The sequence below is a fragment of the Babylonia areolata genome, chromosome 20, assembly GCF_041734735.1.
Source record: "Babylonia areolata isolate BAREFJ2019XMU chromosome 20, ASM4173473v1, whole genome shotgun sequence".
NCBI classification, from domain to species: domain Eukaryota; kingdom Metazoa; phylum Mollusca; class Gastropoda; order Neogastropoda; family Buccinidae; genus Babylonia; species Babylonia areolata.
Window position 1 is genome coordinate 3,459,149 of NC_134895.1, and position 18,146 is coordinate 3,477,294.

An 18,146-nucleotide genomic window follows, 5' to 3' on the forward strand; every position below is an offset into this window, starting at 1 on the left:
AAGATCGAAGATGCGGATAAAACTATAATAAAATCACTCAAAAACTTGCAGAAGTACTGAAAAGATGGCGTCGATCGATAGAAGGGGATTCCCCTGGTCACATGCACAAAATATGGCATTTCAAACCTCCCCAAAATAAGAGTGATTGGTTTGTGAATGACCTACCCTCTTTTGGTCGCATTTCGGTGACCACAGCGGCCTCCCTAGCAAGCGCCAAAATGCGACCACAGCGGCCAAAGTGTTAACAAAGCCCATGGATAACATTCACTACAAACACACACATACAAATATGCACAAAGAAAACTGAGAATGGGCAGTTTCAAAGACTCACTTTGTTTACACACATGAGTCAAAAACTGATCAACTGAACCAAACTGAAAGGCTCCAGATTTAGAAACCTCGAATATGTGCAGACCTGATGTGCCTGAACCCCCTTCATGTGCATATGCATACTGGACATAAAACATGCATGTTAACTCACTCCATGCCAAGAGTTTTTGCCCTTGCCAATCCCTGAAAACCCAGGGTTTGTATAGGATGGGGAAAAAATTGTAAAAAAAACAAATAAACACCCAGATAATTGATATTTAGTATATATATGGAAGGAATGTTGTTCCATATGTGTGCAAAAAATCAAAGTATTTACTCACCATCTTGATGTTGATCGCGGTATACATATGTTGTGTATTTTTTAGCATTTTTGCACCCATCAGAAATGTACACCAAGTGCCCTTGAACATGTTCCACATCACATTCTAACACTATTTGAGGAACTGAAGACCTAGTGCATGCAATGAAGTATGAACAGGTGGTGAAGAAAGTTGAAATTCACACATACAAAAAAATATATTGTCTCTATATAATGAAAAAAAAAGGAGTTCACTGTACACAAAAGCCTGATGTAGTATCACCAACAATAATCTTGTCTTGAGTGGAAGAGCTCATGGCAGGTGATGCTGAGTCCTGGGAGGGAAAAAGGAAAAATTGTCAGTCCAATCACTGGTGAAAACACTTGCAAAATCGTCCGTTTCCTCAGTGGTTTCGTCGTCTGTGCCTGTCTCATCCGCTGGCACATGTTCCTCACTTTCCTCTCCATTGTAAACACTCTCTTCAGCGGCCAAATCTATTTCTAGTTCATCGGGATCTGGTTCAAATTCACTGTCCGAAGAATCAACATTATCTCCTTAGACATCAGAGCCTTCAGTTTGGATCATTTCCAAAACATCTTCGACGCTGAGTAACATTTCACCTCTCCGACCGTGTCGAACACTTCGCCGTGACGCCATCTTGTCAAACAACTTACAAAGCTGACAGGGGGCACGCTTTGTTATCAACTGCGGTTGAGCTTATCGCGACACACACGCAGCGTGTGTGAATGAAAAGCAGACCAGAGGTGACGTAAGTTATCACATCTGCTTTTGATTTTCGCATCCGACGCGTCACTCCGACAGCACGACTTTTTAAAATTTAAGTCCGCATATGCGGACATTGGCATCCAACGCTTTCTCGGACGATGTCCGCATATGCGGACAATGGCAGCGAGTGAGTTAAAGATCCTGTAATCCATGTCAGCATTCAATGGCTTATTATGGAGACAAGAGCACAGCCAGCATGCACACCCCCTAAAACAAAGAATGGTTGCTAACAAGGCAGGGTAAAGGCACAGCTGTACATGTAAACAAGTGAACAAAGGAGCTGCAGTCCAACAACACATAACAACTGAAAAAACAAACAAACAAAAACACACTTAGAGAACCCTTAGCTCATACCAAATGAGGTGCTTTTTTTTGTTTGTTGTTTGGTTTTTTGTTTGTTAAAAGATTTTTTGTTTGTTTGTTTTGTTTTTTGTTTTTTTGTGCACTGGCATGGAGAAATAGTTGCAGGGAGATCTGTCACTGACAAACTTCATGTCAAAGTCATATGGAAAGCATCAATGAAAAGGGTTTCAGGCAAAGTCACTAAGAAAACATCCATGTCCATCCAAAGTTCAGAGTAGGGACACAGCCGTGCTGATTTTACCTTGGTTTTCTTTTTCTTCTTCGGCAGCGTAAGTATCGTACATGTCAAAGTTTGTGCACATGGTACCAACTTCCTGTCAACACACAATGAAGGAGGAATCTGAGGTGATTGTACTTGTGTCTTACCTCCCCTCCCCTCTCTATTACTATTTGTGATCCACCGCATCTCACACACATACATTCCATCACAAACTGTTCAGAATAGTTATTATACGGATTAAATTTGATATATTTTCTGCACACTTCATGGGGATCTTTTATTTTTCATGGAAAATATTTTTTCGCCTTTCCAACAGTTCACACACCACTGTTGGTGATGTTATTGTTGTTGATGCTTTTTTCATTGTGTGCATGCACACACATGTGCATGCGTCCATGGATGTAGGAGTGTGTGCACGCATGCCTAAACATTATGCAGTGCTCTGATCATTGATGTGCATATCAGAGATGCATATACCCTGGTGTCTTGCTGTCCCTGCCTGGAGCGAAGGAACCACTCCCCTCATCCAGTGCAGCATCCCTGGTGTTGGCCCCAAAGATTCCCAAAGCAGCCCTGAAAGAAAGTCCCTCACTCTTGAACACCCAGTTCCAAAAGAGTTCTGGACTCATGTCTTCACTGACGGCTCTGCGACAGATGTCATTCAGAACGGAGGGGCAGGAGTCTATGTTCAGTATCCAGGAGGCAGAGAAGAAAAGATTGCCTCGCTACCGGCCTGTACTCCACCAATTACAGAGCCGAAGCAGAAACCTTGAAAACTGCAGCAGCCCACATCGAGGTCAGTCCCTACGCCAGCCACAACGTTGTCCTCCTGACCAACGCCCTGTCCATCTTGCAGGCCCTTTGGTCCAACAGAGATCCAGAACTCAACGATCTGTCCTCCTCTCTCACCTCCCTCTGCACAAGTCACATAGTCACCCTGCAGTGGATTCCCTCCCACTGCAACGTGCTTGGCAACGAGACTGCTGACTCCCTGGCAAAGGAAGGCACTACGAAAGAGCAGATGTACAGGTCTACCAGCTACTCTAAATCCAGGACCATCATTAAGGCCAAGCTGCAGAACAAGTGGAAGCAGCAGCATCCACGCCACAACAGAGCAGACCCGTACTACCTGCTGACTCGTCGAGAGCAGGTAGCTATTTTCAGGCTCAGTACAGGCCATATCCACCTGAAACACCACCTATACATGAAACTCTGTATCAGTGACACAGAGCAGTGCCCCTGCAAAACAGGCAGCCAGACAACAGAACATCTGCTGTAGTCCTGCCCGCTCCACCAAGCACTCTGAGAGAAAACCTGGCCCGACCCAATCCCAGCAGCCTGGAAGCTCTACGGAGGACTGGAGGACCTGCGATGTACTGCCGTCTTCGTTGAGGAGATGGGAGAATCCATCTGATAAATGATGAACAAGACAACAAAGAGATGCGTAAGTGTGTGACTGTGCGTACATTTGTGAACAGACACAACAAAGAAGAAACAACAATGTCCTGACAGCAGTGCCAAGCCTGCTCTGTATCAACTCATACCAAGAACACCTTGCAGACTGCCTGCCTGGGCAATGCACTGATATGACCCTAAAATTAGATGGGTGCAGCAGCCAATTTTTTAAAGCACTGGACTTTTTAATCTGTGGTTCCTGGGTTTGAATCCTCGTTGCGGACACACATAGGGTTAAAGCTGGAGGTTTTTCCAATCTCCCAGTTCAACAGATCTACACACCTGCTGGTGTCTGAACCCCTTCATGTGAAAATGCAAGTAGACGATCGGCCCAAGGCTCAGCTTATATCACAGACTGACAGCTTACAGTTGGGCCAACAGCAAACTGAGAGCTGTGTGATCATCGCTTTCTCCATTGCAATGGGAAGTCATTTACAGCTTAGTCTTTTGTTAAGGAATATGACTCTCAAACTAGGAGGCAATATTGTGCTGCAGCCTTCGGGGCTAGTTAGCCTTTAGGAACCATCCCAACACCAACTGTCCTAAAACCCTTCTGGCCAAGAGAGTGGGGATGTAACTTGGGCAAGACTTCTCCACTGTGATCAAATTCTAGCCCAGCTAGTCCGGACAACAGTTGCCTCCTCTACTGTTCTGATGGTCAGAGTCGGACACAGCTGACTATCGTACATGTCAACGTACAGTGGGTTATGGAAACAAGAACAGAACTGGTATGAACACCCCTAAAAATGGAGGATGGATGCCTAAATGGTCATAACATAAAGCCCTCTCTAAATAAGAGTGAACATGGCATTGCTGCTCACAAATATCAGAAGAATCTAAAACTATTGGTGGTGGGTATCCAAAGAGAGTGACATGAAAAGTGAGTAGATCTGACAGCTTCAACAACAAAAGAATACTGTAGTGATGGTAGTCCAAGATGATGATGAAGACATCAGCGACGCCCTGATGAAGACATCAGTGACGACTGAGGTAAACAATGCAGCCCAAGGGCAGATGAACAAATGCAGTCATACTGTGTGTCTCCTATCTTTGCCCAGATGATGTCTCTCCTCAAAGATCATAACTTCCTTGTAGACAGTCAAGTCACGAGATGCTGTGATCAGGATGAGAGTTTCCATCAATGGGAATTCTGCAGGCACCAAGGAAAACTATCAGCTGTCCTCAAAGCGCAGTAACACCACCAATAATGATATTATTTAGTACTTGTTTTACGCACCATGCAGTTCCATCCTCATTCACAAAACATCTCCTTTGACAACAATCAAAACATGACAATATACATTTATCACTCACAGTGTATGATATGGTGTCCGTCTGAGCTGACTTGAACTTGGGAGCATCGTTGAAGGTATTCATCCCTCTCTCTGCATACAGGTCATTGCCTGCACGTGACTTGCACAGCTGTGGTAACACAACATTCCATGCACATAATTATGACCCAAAAATAATGCAACACATAACACTGCTGGCACCTGACATCAGCTCACCTGTCTCACAATATGTATATTATATGGGTCACTCCCCAAAGGTGGGTGCCACTTCAGATTCTTAGGATCTTACAAACTATCCCACATTTGTTTTGTCACAAAGTCTGCACATCATCAATTTTGGTTGAAATGGAATGTAAAATGCATGAAAAATAAACCATATAAATCATAGTGAGAAAACAGTGTTTTTAACATTTGTTTGAAGCGATATTTATCCCAATGTGGAGCAAAAATGGCGATCAAATGTGTGACATGCTGACGGTACTTGCACATTGCTTGTTTGTTCAATTCAAGGAGACATGCATAAAACATGTGAAAGATGTATGGTTGTGATCATTATACATCACTTATACGTGATGGTTTACTCACATTATTTCTTATTTCTGCATTTTTAGCCATGATTCCATTCCAGTCACTTGTAACATCTTGTGTCCCAGTGCACACGAACTTTCACAAACTTATCCAGAATATACAATTTCGCCTTTGAAAACATGACAAATGTTGTTCTCACATTTTGGCTTCTATTTCTGAACTACCCACCACCAACAGGTAATCTGAAGGAGATCTTTGACGTGCGAGGCAAAAGGCAGTCTACCGACAGTGCAACACAACACTGACCTTCTCATACAGAGCGTTGTCCAAGGCCACCTCCTCTGCCTCTTTGGTCTCTGCAACCACACACAGCGTGGGGTTGTCCAGCAACCATATGGTGTCTGTCTCCTCCAACGTGATGGTCACCTCCTTGTTCAAGTCTTCGTCTGTCAGCTCCTCCTTCACCTCCGCTCGCTTCTGGCAGATATCTGCAATCAGGTGTCTTTCTTGTTAGTCATCTGGCTGTTTTGTTTGATAGTTCGCTGTGGAGTTTCAAGGGAGGTGGCAGAATGGTTAAGACGTTCATCTGCCAGTACAGAATCCATGAGGGCCTGGGTTCGAATTCCACTCTCGCCCTTTCTCCCAAGTTTGACTAAAAACTCAAACTGAGCGTCTAGTCATTCAGATGAGATGATAAATTGAGGTCATGTGTGCAGCACGCACTTGGCGCATGAAAAAAGAACCCATGGCAACGAGAGTGCTATCCTCGGGCAAAATTCTGTAGAGGAAATCCACTCGGACAGGTACACAAATATATGAGCGTGGACTCAAGGCCCGACTACGCGCATTGGGTTATGTTGCTGGTCAGGCATCTGCCTAGCAGATGTGTAGCGTATATGGATTTGTCTGAATGCAGTGACGCCTCCTTGAGAAACTGAAACTGTGGAGTTTGACCAGCACAAGCCGTAACAGCTACCCTGAAAATAACTCTGGCACCCTGGTGAAGGATTGCAAACCACCACCCCTTCCCTGGCTGATAAACACCACTCTCTTTATCCTTGACTCCTTGCCTGCTCTCTCCTTGCAAGCATCTGTGCTCTCTTCTCACTCATCTCTGCACACACTTCACCCAGTGCACAGGAAAAAGTTATGCTTATGTCCAATATCTCCACTCAAGTTCACACATACACTGAAAAGCACTGAACAAGAGGTTTCTGGTCAGTTCTGAAGCGGGTCTTCACAAGTGTCACTGAACATCATTTTCTGTGGCTGATCCAAGCTGCTCTTCCCACCGCTGGCAAGCACCTGCCTTCCCCACCACACAGAAGCCTTCAGAACTTGCAGTTCCCCTCTAAGAGGATGGCATGGCCCACTAACCACAGCTGTGTGTGTTGATGAGTACAGCAAAGAAAGCACTAATTTTCCTAAAATCATGTTTCATATAACATATCTGATCTACCATGGCACACTTAGTGTGTGTTATCAGAGCCCTGCCAGAGTCTGCACCAATGGGTCATGATTATGTTTGTGGATGGAGCCTGCATGGTCTAGGACTTCAAGATCGGTGATGATCTTCTGCCAGCAGATTCCCAAGATGGAGCGCAGAGCAACTGTGTGTGTGGGGGGTGAGGGGGGGGAGAGGGGAGCGTGGGGGGGGGGGGGGGGCGTTCCAGCTGTTCAACAGGTCTGTGGTACAACATCCAGGTTTTCGCTCAGCACAGGAGGCAGGAAAGAACCACCTGCTGCATTTGACATCTTTAGCTTTGTGGAGAGGGGTATGTTTATGTTCTGCTGGCGGAGCACTCTGGTGCAAAGCCTTGCAAACCACCTGGCTGGCCATGCTGGTTCTGGGTGTGGTGTCCTTGTCAAGGGAAGTCCACTGGGCATTACACTCCCAAGGTATCTGAGGGTCATTTTCAATACTGATTTGAGGTAACAAGTTGAAACATTTTCAAATCAACTGATATGAAGAAAGAGAAAGACAAGAGGGAGAGAGAGGGGGGGGAGAAAGAGAGAGAGGGTGAGAGAAAGAGAAAGAAAGGGAGAGAGAGAAAGAGGGAGAGAAAGAGAGAGAGAGAGGAGACAGAGAGAGAGGGTGACTGAGAGAGCAAAAGCAAGCAGAGTACATACAACCCCACAAAACTCACTTGCCCATGTGGACCCCATACCCTGTGCTTCATCATCGGCCACAGACTCAGCTGTGTCAGACTGTGAAAACACAGACCTGTGCCAACATACACCAACTCTTTCTGTCCTCAAGTGTTTTGCCAAGTCATCGTAACTGGGAATTATCAGCCCAAAGAAAATTTTTATTTTCATATGTGCTTGTGTAAAAGCCTGCATGTTCTTGCATAGAACATGTTTTTGTACATTGTCATTGTACTGTCTTAAATTAACAAGGCACGACAAGGAGAAATTATCAATATTGATGAATTTCAAATGTTAGCTTTTGTGTTTGTGAGCCATCCATTACCAATATCAAATTTGTTATTTTACAATAAAATACAGCTAATCGTTGCTTGGAATGCTTGAAAATGAATCCTGGGTATGAATGATGGAGTGTATGAATGTGTATGGCAAAGGATGAAGTGAATGGGTCCCCAAACTTTTTTTGTGTTCATATCTCATAAATGATGGAGAAACACTGAATAAAACTACTGAATTAAACATTACTGAAACAAACACCAGTTGTACACACTGTCCACACTGTAAGAATTTCAGTTCTACTTTAAAGGAGGCATCAAAGTGTACAGACTGATCCATACACACTACACAAATGACCACATCTGCTTTAAAAAAATATGAAGCAGATGTCTGATAGACCCTAATACACTGATCAGTGCCCTAAACTGTATCATGACAATGTGCAGAATTCCAACACACCTTGTGAAAGGGCCTCCTCCGAAGGCACTGGTTGTTGCTGTGGAAAACTGGGACAGCAGGTCAGGCTGCCATCACAGAATCAGAGCCTTCATCATCACACAGCTCTTGGAACACACACGTGCTGTTATTATAGAAGGTTTGCTGTATAGCAAGCATCATCACACAGCTCTAGAGACACACACTGTTATTATAGAAGGTTTGCTGTATAGCAAGCATCATCACACAGCTCTACGGACACACCCTGTTATTATAGGTTTGCTGTACATCAAGCATCATCACACAGCTCTAGAGACACAGACTGTTATTATAGAAGGTTTGCTGTACAGCAAGCATCATCACACAGCTCTAGAGACACACACAGTTATTATAAGTTTGCTGTACAGCAAGCATCATCACACAGCTCTACGGACACACACTGTTATTATAGAAGGTTTGCTGTATAGCAAGCATCATCACACAGCTCTACGGACACACCCTGTTATTATAGGTTTGCTGTACAGCAAGCATCATCACACAGCTCTACGGACACACTCTGTTATTATAGGTTTGCTGTACAGCAAGCATCATCACACAGCTCTACGGACACACTCTGTTATTATAGAAGGTTTGCTGTACAGCCTTCATCATCACACAGGTCTAGAGACACACCCTGTTATTATAGAAGGTTTGCTGTACAGCAAGCATCATCACACAGCTCTAGGGACACACCCTGTTATTATAGGTTTGCTGTACATCAAGCATCATCACACAGCTCTAGAGACATACACTGTCATTATAGAAGGTTTGCTGTACAACAAGCATCATCACACAGCTCTAGAGACACACACTGTTATTATAGAAGGTTTGCTGTACATCAAGCATCATCACACAGCTCTAGGGACAAACACTGTTATTATAGAAGGTTTGCTGTACAGCAAGCATCATCACACAGCTCTGAAGACAAACACTGTTGTTACACAAGGTTTGCTGTACAGCTTTCATCATCACACAGGTCTAGGGACACACACTGTTATTATAGAAGGTTTGATGTCCAACAAGCATCATCACACAGCTCTAGGGACAAACACTGTTATTATAGAAGGTTTGCTGTACAGCAAGCATCATCACACAGCTCTAAAGACAAACACTGTTGTTACACAAGGTTTGCTGTACAGCTTTCATCATCACATAGCTCTAGGGACAAACACTGTTATTACACAAGGTTTGCTGTACAGCAAGCATCATCACACAGCTCTAGGGACACACACTGTTATTATAGAAAGTTTGCTGTCCAACAAGCATAATCACACAGCTCTAGGGACACACACTGTTATTACAGAAGGTTTGCTGTACAGCAAGCATCACCACACAGCTCTACGGAAACACCCTATTGTTATGGAAGGTTTGCTGTCCAACAAGCATCATCACACAGGTCTAGGGACACACACTGATATTATAGAAGGTTTGCTGTCCAACAAGCATCATCACACAGGTCTAGGGACACACACTGATATATAGAAGGTTTGCTGTACAGCACTCATCATCACACAGCTCTAGGGACACACTCTGTTATTACACAAGGTTTGCTGTACAGCAAGCATCATCACACAGCTCTAGGGACACGCACCCTGTTATAATATACCTTTCTACTTTTCCTTTTTCTTTGACATTCACTGATTCACTCTCTCTCTCTCTCTCTTACACACACACTTAAATACAGATATCTATTCCTTAACCACCTTTCTCTGACATAAAACTGAGAACGACTACTATTATTATTGTTAGGAGCAATTTTGTGCCACCCACCTCCATCCCCTAGCTTCCAAAGCTTTCTTTCCAGTTAAATGACACCTTCCATCTGATGATGGCAAATCAGAATTCACTAATGTATATATCTACACACACAGACACACACGCACATACAAACACACACACACACATACACACCAATGACACAAAAACGAGAAATATATAACATCAAAGACACAAACAAACCACACATACAAATTATCTGAAACACATCAAAGACCAAAGAAAATCAAAACAATACACTTCATGTGAGTCATAACAATAATGGAACTGGCAATAACTAATCAGACAGGACCTTTGACTGGACCTTACAGTTACAGAGGCAACACAAAGTAACTAACACACAAAAAAGACTAACCTAATCAGACACGATTTTGAACTAGACCTTACACTTACAGTTGCAGAGGTCACACTGGCGTCTCCCATGGACTGCATGCGCGTCTGGTTCGGCGTCAGCAGTGGTAATGGTGTCACGTCCACCCCTGCTTCATCAAACACCTGCCCATCATTTCTTCCTCTGTCACTACAACATTAACATCCCCCACCTGCACCCCTTAAAATCATGCTCTGGCAGATGGAAATCTGTCCACTATCCACTTGTCCATTGGACAACCAATATTTGACTGTGTCAGTGAAAGGGTGACTGAGTAGTCGGCTTCAATGCTGACTGAGTGCACTTCCCTCCTCCTCCTCTTTTCTTTTCACTTTAACACCTCTACCCCACCCACCTTGCCCATCCCAAGTTTTTCTTTTCTTTTCTTGCAGTACATACTACTAATATCATGAATTATGTCTGACGACTTGTTAGTGCATTTCTGGTTGTTACCTTTGTTAACTGTCCCTCTATGAAATATGGATTTAAAAAAAAAATTTACTGTATTTTTCTCAGGATGAGTAAAAATTATCTTGGAATTTTTTACTCTGAAGCTCATACATATAATAATGATATGGTGTGTGTCCATCGAGATCGATGATGACCATCGTTGTCATCCAGCTGGGGGATGGGGGGAGGGTGGTGGTGGGGGGGGGGGGATGCTCATGAATCTATCTGTGAGTGCGCAGATGGCTGAATAGTCCAATCTGCGCACGAAATGTTCACTGACAGTTGGGGCAGACAAAGACAGGCATATCATTGTCAGGGAGCTTGTTTGTCCGTGACTTTCTGGCCTGCCTCTTCTGAACAGCTGCAGCAGTCCTGTTAGCCTCGCACAACTTGGCACCTTTGTGCACAGCAGCGCGCCATTTGTCACGGTCCACTGCAGATTCCTCCCAGGAGTCAGGGTTGATATCAAACGCTTTCAGAGAGACTTTCAGAGTATCTCTGAAGCGCTTCTTCTGACCTCCGTGTGATCTCTTCCCTTGTTGCAGCTCGCCATAGAAGAGCCTTTTGGGCAGCCGATGGTCTGGCATGCGCGCCACGTGTCCAGCCCAGCGAAGATGGGACTGCATCAGGATGGTGAAGATGCTGGGAAGGGTGGCTTTTGCAAGCACCTCCGTGTCTGGGGTCCTGTCTTGCCACTTGATGTTCAGTAGCTTCCTTAGGCATGTTGTGTGGAAGTGGTTCAGCTTCTTGGCATGTCGTTGGTACACTGTCCAAGTTTCACAGGCGTACAGTAGTGTGGGGAGAACTACTGCTCTGTAGACCTTTAGTTTGGTCTCAAGACCAATGCCTCTTCTGTTCCAGACATTTGCATAGAGTCTACCAAAAGTTGTGCTTGCTCTTGCAATCCTGACGTTCACTTCATCGTCGATGGTCGCATTTCGTGACAGTGTGCTGCCAAGGTATGTGAACCGCTCCACCGCACTGAGTCTCTGACCGTTGACTGTGATGTTGGGCTCAACGTGGGGTTTCCCTGGGGCTGGCTGATGGAGAACTTCAGTTTTCCTCGTGCTGATGGTAAGGCCGAAGTTCCTGCTGGCAGTGGCAAACTTGCCGACGCTGAGTTGCATGTCAGCTTCAGATCCAGCGTTGAGGGCACAATCATCAGCAAACAAAAAGTCTCTGATGATGTCTGTCATGACCTTCGTTTTTGCTTGAAGCCTTCTGAGGTTAAACAGCTTGCCATCTGTTCGGTACTTTAGGCCAATTCCAACATCGCCATCTCTGAAGGCATCAGTAAGCATTGCAGAGAACATGAGGCTGAACAGTGTTGGAGCCAGGACGCAGCCTTGCTTGACACCATTTGTGACAGGAAAAGGAGCAGATGTTTCGCCATTGTCCTGGACTCGAGCCTGCATGCCTTCATGGAATTGGCTGACCAAGGAAATAAATTTCCGAGGGCATCCGTACTTGGCCATGATCTTCCAAAGTCCCTCTCTACTCACGGTGTCGAAGGCTTTAGTGAGGTCGACATAGGTGGAGAACAGATCAGCATTTTGCTCCTGACATTTCTCTTGCAGCTGCCTTGCAGCAAACACCATGTCAGTGGTTCCGCGCTCTTTCCGGAATCCACATTGGCTCTCAGGCAAATGACCTTGGTCAAGGTGTGCTGTGAGGCGGTTTAGTAGGATCCTGGCAAGTATCTTGCCTGCGATGGAGAGCAAGGAAATGCCCCGATGGTTATCACAGGCTTGCCGGTTCCCCTTTCACTTGTACAAGTGAATGATAGATGCATCTTTGAAATCCTGGGGGATCGTCTCTTCTTTCACATGAGTGAGTACAGCTGATGGAGCTTCTCAGTCAGCACAGTGCCTCCATCCTTGTAGACCTCTGCTGGTATGGAGTCTGAGCCAGGTGCTTTGCCACTGGATAGCAGGATGAGTAAAAATTATCTTGGAATTTTTTACTCTGAAGCTCATACATATAATAATGATATATACAGTACACAGATACACAGAAACTGAGAAAGGCAAGAGGTAGGGACAAACAACAGACAGACAGACTGACAGACAGAAAGAGAAAGGGGGGGGGGGGGAGAGAATCCTTGAAAAAGAAGAAAAATCATTTTGTCTGACCTTTACAGGGAAGCGGGGAAGGGGGGTTTTTTCAGCGATGGTTCCCACACCAAATGGGGTTCTCTTGCTCATGGTGCTGGCCATGGACCGGGTGGTCTGATGGTGACTCCTCACCATCCCTCCTCGTTTGGAGTGAGTCATAGAGCCATGGCTGAAAAATAATCATCAATAATAATCAATGGCGGTTTTTGGGAGGGGTTGGGGGGGGGGGGGGGGGGGGGTGGGTGGGGGGGGGGGGGGTTAAAATAAAGCACGACTCTTTTAGAGGAAACTTTTGATGTGGGTGCAAAAACACACACACAACACACGCACCACAACCATGCAATACAGTGGCATTGATAGATAATATATTTGTATATATCATACATTTGCATGGGATTTTCCTCCAAGTCTCATGTGTATAACACTGCATGTCATTTGATTCAAGTCAGACATACTCAAACCTAAAATGTTTCCCGTACAATACCCACTCAAAATACTCACATGCATGAAGTATGCTTTACCAAAACTTATATATTCTTAATTTCTTAGCAGTCTTTTTATCTATTAAAAAAAAAAAAAAAAAAAAAATTACCAGTCCACGAACATTATATATTTTTTACCTGCAATTCCATATATAGACTTTATCAAAAGCATTTCAGTTCACTTGGAGCCAACAGAAGTACCTTTTAAAAAGTCTTTTTTTTCTTTTTCTTTTTTTAAATGCATCTATATTCTCAGTTTAATACTTTGTGTGTGTGTGCATGTGTGTGTGCATGTGTGTGTGCATGTGTGAGTGTGTGTCTGTCCTTTAGCTTTGCTCCTCATCTTTTTCTTTCTTTCCATCTATAGCTATCCATTCCCCCAACCCCATTCTCCTCTCTGAATTTTCTTCCCCATTCTTTTATTCAAAGCTTCTTTGAATGGTGAAGGGTTGTTTTTTTCCTTGTTTTACAGCCTGAGAAAAACCTGAAACAAGGCAAACATTTGGCACAAAATAAATTGGGATGACTGTCAGTTGTGTTTTTAATTTTATCCTTTTTTTAACCACAAGTCATTGTGTGTGTGTGTGTGTGTGTGTGTGTGTGTGTGTGTGTGTGTGTGTGTGTGTGTGTGTTGTGTGTGTGTGTTTGCACACTGAATTGTGTCAATGTGTAAATGTGTGTAGGTGCATGCAGTTGTGCTGAGCATGGCCCATTTTCGTTCTTGTTTTATTTCAATCATTTGCCTTCTTAATATCTTTCCCTTCACTATATTTTAATCTGTATTTAAACATTTGTTTACTTCATTTTTATGCCTACATTTTAGTATTGGCTCTCAAGGCCTGATCAACACGTTAGGTTTATCAGGCATCTTCCACCTTTTTAAAAAAAACAGCAATAAAAGCATATTTCATATCATATGGTGTAACATACTAACATATATGGATCCATCCACAATAATTAAAACCAGTTTTTTCTGTCTTTGTACAGTAAAAAGAAAAAAAAAGTTCAGTTAAGATCTACTCAAGAGTGGAGGCATCTCTACGTTTGGATAAATCTATAATACACTATACACTGTACACATCTGCAAAGCAGATACTTGACCAGCAGCAAAACCCATGTGCTTAGTGAGGACAAGATAATAAACAATGAATAAATAAATTACCATCAAATATCAATCCTGCTGACAACTTTTAAGTTTGAAAATAACTTACTTTTATATTGCGAGAAAAAAAAAAAAAAAAAAAAAAAATCAGCATACAAAATTAATTGTTTCAAAAGTTTTTCTTTTTTTTCTTCTTTTATAATTTTTTTACCTGCTACTAGCATCTTATAAAGTTATCAATAATATGCATTTCTATTACACTATTAGTGTAAACTTAATTAACAATTTTCCATCAAATAACTAAACTTTTGTTGTTTGTTTTTTTACTGAGCTCAATTGGTTAATACATGCTGTTTATTGTTGTAGCTGGTAGGTTGTTAAGTACATATCGCACTTCCGATGAAGTTGATCATTTATCTTTAATATATATATATATATATATACACATACATACATACATATATATAACAAAATGAATAAATACAGGTAATATATATTCTAATCAAAACAATAGTATTTTAAAAATCAGTACTGCATAGCCTGTGCTGAGTTAATTTCATTTCTTACGGAGTCGTATGTGGCTGTTTCTTTTGTTGTTGTGAACCTGACATGACTGATATCAGGACGAAAGTGACAGCCGTAAGGTTTCCAAGGTTTTCCAAACGGCCGCCTTAGTTCTCCGGCATCAAAGAGAGGCCCCTGCGTTTCTGTGTGAAAGACGACGATTGGTCAAAATCACCCCACGTGATCTTGGCCTGATGGGATTGTTGCCGGAAATTACTCAGAAAAAATGGCGGAGGTGAGTAGCGTATAGATGAATTCAAGAGTTTATTTTAATTGCTTTTGACCTTTTCTACTTGGTTTTAAGTGTAAGTGTTACCATTTAATTAATGTTAAGAATACTTTATGAATTATCTTTTAGTGAGATCGGACCTGGTCCTGTTATATGTGTGTAATTTAAGAATTTTCTTGTCCAGATCGATTGATGGTCTCCCTTCGGCGTACAAAAAACTGGAAGCAGTTGCTGCCAGCTCCAGTCCGCCAAGTTATTAAATCCAAAACTGGATTTGTTTTATATCTGTTCGCTTTATCATTAGGTCTGCTAGAGCGATGATTGATGTCTCCAATATCATGTAATTCATTATTAATTGATATAAACTCATTTACATTATTGTAATTAATTTTATTTTTAAGATAACATTTGGTAGACCAGGTTATGCATACTTCGAAAATGAGACGCCGACTTTTCGTTCAAGATTCGGTAAAAGCAAAGGAATATCTTCGAGCAGAAGAGTATAGTCTAAGAACGGTGATAGAGTGATAAGTTTTAGTCACCAAACATGATTTGATTGCCAGTGAGTGTGATGTTCACATGACAGTAGAAATGGTTTTGTCATTTCGATTTTTTTTTTCAAATTCATTGCCAAATAGCAGGCAGAATTTAATGCTGCAAGTCTTTTAGTGCAGCTGAAACTGTTCTCCCGCCACCTTCTGGTAGGTGCCCATGGGTTGCTTCCTCTAAGGGGTTCACCCCTGGGCCAGACTGGGCTGACCTGACAGCCAGGTCCTCTCCCCTTCCTGGTCTCTAACCAGCACTGTGGATGGACTTTCACCAACACCTCCCTTTTCTCTGACCCCTGTCACATAGAAGCCAAAAGTTTCTGCTGCCCCTTCAAGGTATCAGTAGCTCAAGGTGTCACTGCGTTCGGTCAAATCCATATACGCTACACCACATCTGCCAAGCAGATGCCTGACCAGCAGTGTAACCCAGTGCGCTTAGGCCTTGAGAAATTTTTTTTTTTTTTTAAATTTTTTTTTAATTTTTTTTTTTTTTTTTTAAAGATGACAGGGTACTTTGACCCCTGGGCCCCACTGGGCTTAGGGGACCACCACCCCTTGGTCTCACCCCAGCATGGATTTGCCCCAGTATTTGACATCTCCCCCAGGACTCAAACACTCCCCAAAGTGGAGGGACCAAGGACTTGTCGGTCAGGGCGTCCCCCACGGCTGCCAGCGCCTCCCTTATGGGCACCGCTTATCTATGGGGAGGGGATACTACATGTTTGATGCTTGCCTGTGCGTCAGGCAGTGGCATGTCATGCATGTCACTGTCAGGTGGCTCTGGCCTGTGGGTTTGCCACATAAATTTTAAGCACAGTAATTTTCTTTTTTGGACTTTGAGATGTACTGTTTGGTTTAACATGGACTTTTTATGTGTGTTTAATTAGCAGAACTTAAAGAAGTCAGGACAAATGATGTTTGATGAGTTAACTTGTTTCATCACCATGTCAGCAGTGTAGGGGGAATACCTTCAATTGACACTTACATTAAACTGCTTGAAAGAGAAAATTTCAGAACAGTTATTTCAGTACTTAATAAAGTTAATTGGTGTATAAATAATTATAATGGTGTGTTAATTCAATAATTTTATGTAGTGAATGTCTGTCTGACGTTCATTTCATAAAAGATGCTTGTATGAAACCCATGATGCTGTTCCCTAAGGATAACAAATCACTTTGGTGGAGCGCCATCAATTTAGTGGTATACTGCAGACTTGAAATAATGGTTGCTTGGTGCCAGATGCACTAAAAAAATCGCTTTGAACATGCATAACCTTCAACATCAATGTTATCTGCATTTGCTCTTCCCATTCTTTTGCATCACTCATATCAGTTCAAGTAACAGAACTGTCATCTGTCCACCAATTTATTTGTTGTTGTGGGTTGTTGTTTTGTTTGTTTTTGTGTGTGTGTGTGGAGGAGGGTGGGGTGGGGGGGTGGGGGTTTGTATCATGCTTTGTTTGCCTTGGTCAGATTATATTCATAATTTTTAATATCATGAGAACAAAAATAACAAAAAACAAAAAAACCAACCCAACAACAATCAAACAAAAAATTAAAGAAAAAAACTGATAAACTTCCAGGCAGCAATACAGCACTGTGTTTTTTCTTTCCAGATACTCATTACTGGTGGGTTTCTCTCTCTCTCTCTCTCTCTCTCTCTTTTTCTCTCTTTCAGATCTCCCTACAATTTGATATATTCCTTACTTTTTCATGTGATACATTTCACAATCACTGAATCAGATCCAGGGGAATCAAAAAAGAAAAAAAGGAAAGTAGTACTAGTAGGGACAGGAGAGGTGGAAAAAAAGAGTGCAGAACAAAACTTGTTTTCTTTCTCACTCAGCTGAAACCTGGGATGATAATACATGTGTTTTGTTTGTCTTGTAGAACAAAAAGGTTGAGGCTCAGTAGGACAAATGATCCATGGGCACAGTAGCCAAATAGTTTGACTAAAAGTGTGTTACCTCTAAGGGTCCTTGGATAGGTTTGGTCCCACTCCCAGTGTAATTATCAGAAACTGGTGGATTGAGGATGAAGATTTTCCAGGTCTTCTTGGTCATTTTGCAAATTTTCCATTGCATATTCGTATTGTTACTTGTATCTATTTATTGATATTATATTTACGCAAAAGATTTAATAATAATGGTTGTAATGATAAAAATTTATATGCATCATAATCGTTGGTTGTTTATTGTGCATGATTGAGGACTGAATGTGTTTCTTATACGTGCGTGTGCAGGCTGGGGAATTTTCTGCTGATCCGCGATTTTCCATGGTTGAAACTTCATTTACCGCTGGAAAAAAAAAAAGAGAGAAAAAAACAACCGTTTTGCTGTCC

General features: G+C 42.6%; 2 protein-coding genes across 2 annotated transcripts in view; one reads left to right on the forward strand and one right to left on the reverse strand.

The window, feature by feature from the left end:
• The window catches only part of LOC143295090 (dynein axonemal intermediate chain 4-like), a 49,013-nt gene extending 38,332 nt beyond the window's left edge, over positions 1-10,681 (reverse strand). The window contains exons 1-7 of the mRNA XM_076606654.1: positions 10,673-10,681; positions 10,341-10,442; positions 8,157-8,221; positions 7,421-7,497; positions 5,580-5,761; positions 4,768-4,875; positions 2,020-2,092 (exon numbers count right to left, since the gene is read on the reverse strand). Coding sequence (XP_076462769.1) covers positions 2,020-2,092; positions 4,768-4,875; positions 5,580-5,761; positions 7,421-7,497; positions 8,157-8,221; positions 10,341-10,442; positions 10,673-10,681 — 616 coding nt within the window. The remainder of the gene's footprint in view (positions 1-2,019; positions 2,093-4,767; positions 4,876-5,579; positions 5,762-7,420; positions 7,498-8,156; positions 8,222-10,340; positions 10,443-10,672) is intronic.
• A 4,564-nt stretch (positions 10,682-15,245) lies between these two features.
• Positions 15,246-18,146, forward strand: part of LOC143294872 (uncharacterized) — a 28,499-nt gene continuing 25,598 nt past the window's right edge. The window contains exon 1 of the mRNA XM_076606391.1: positions 15,246-15,264. The gene's annotated coding sequence lies outside the window, so the exon portion shown is untranslated. The remainder of the gene's footprint in view (positions 15,265-18,146) is intronic.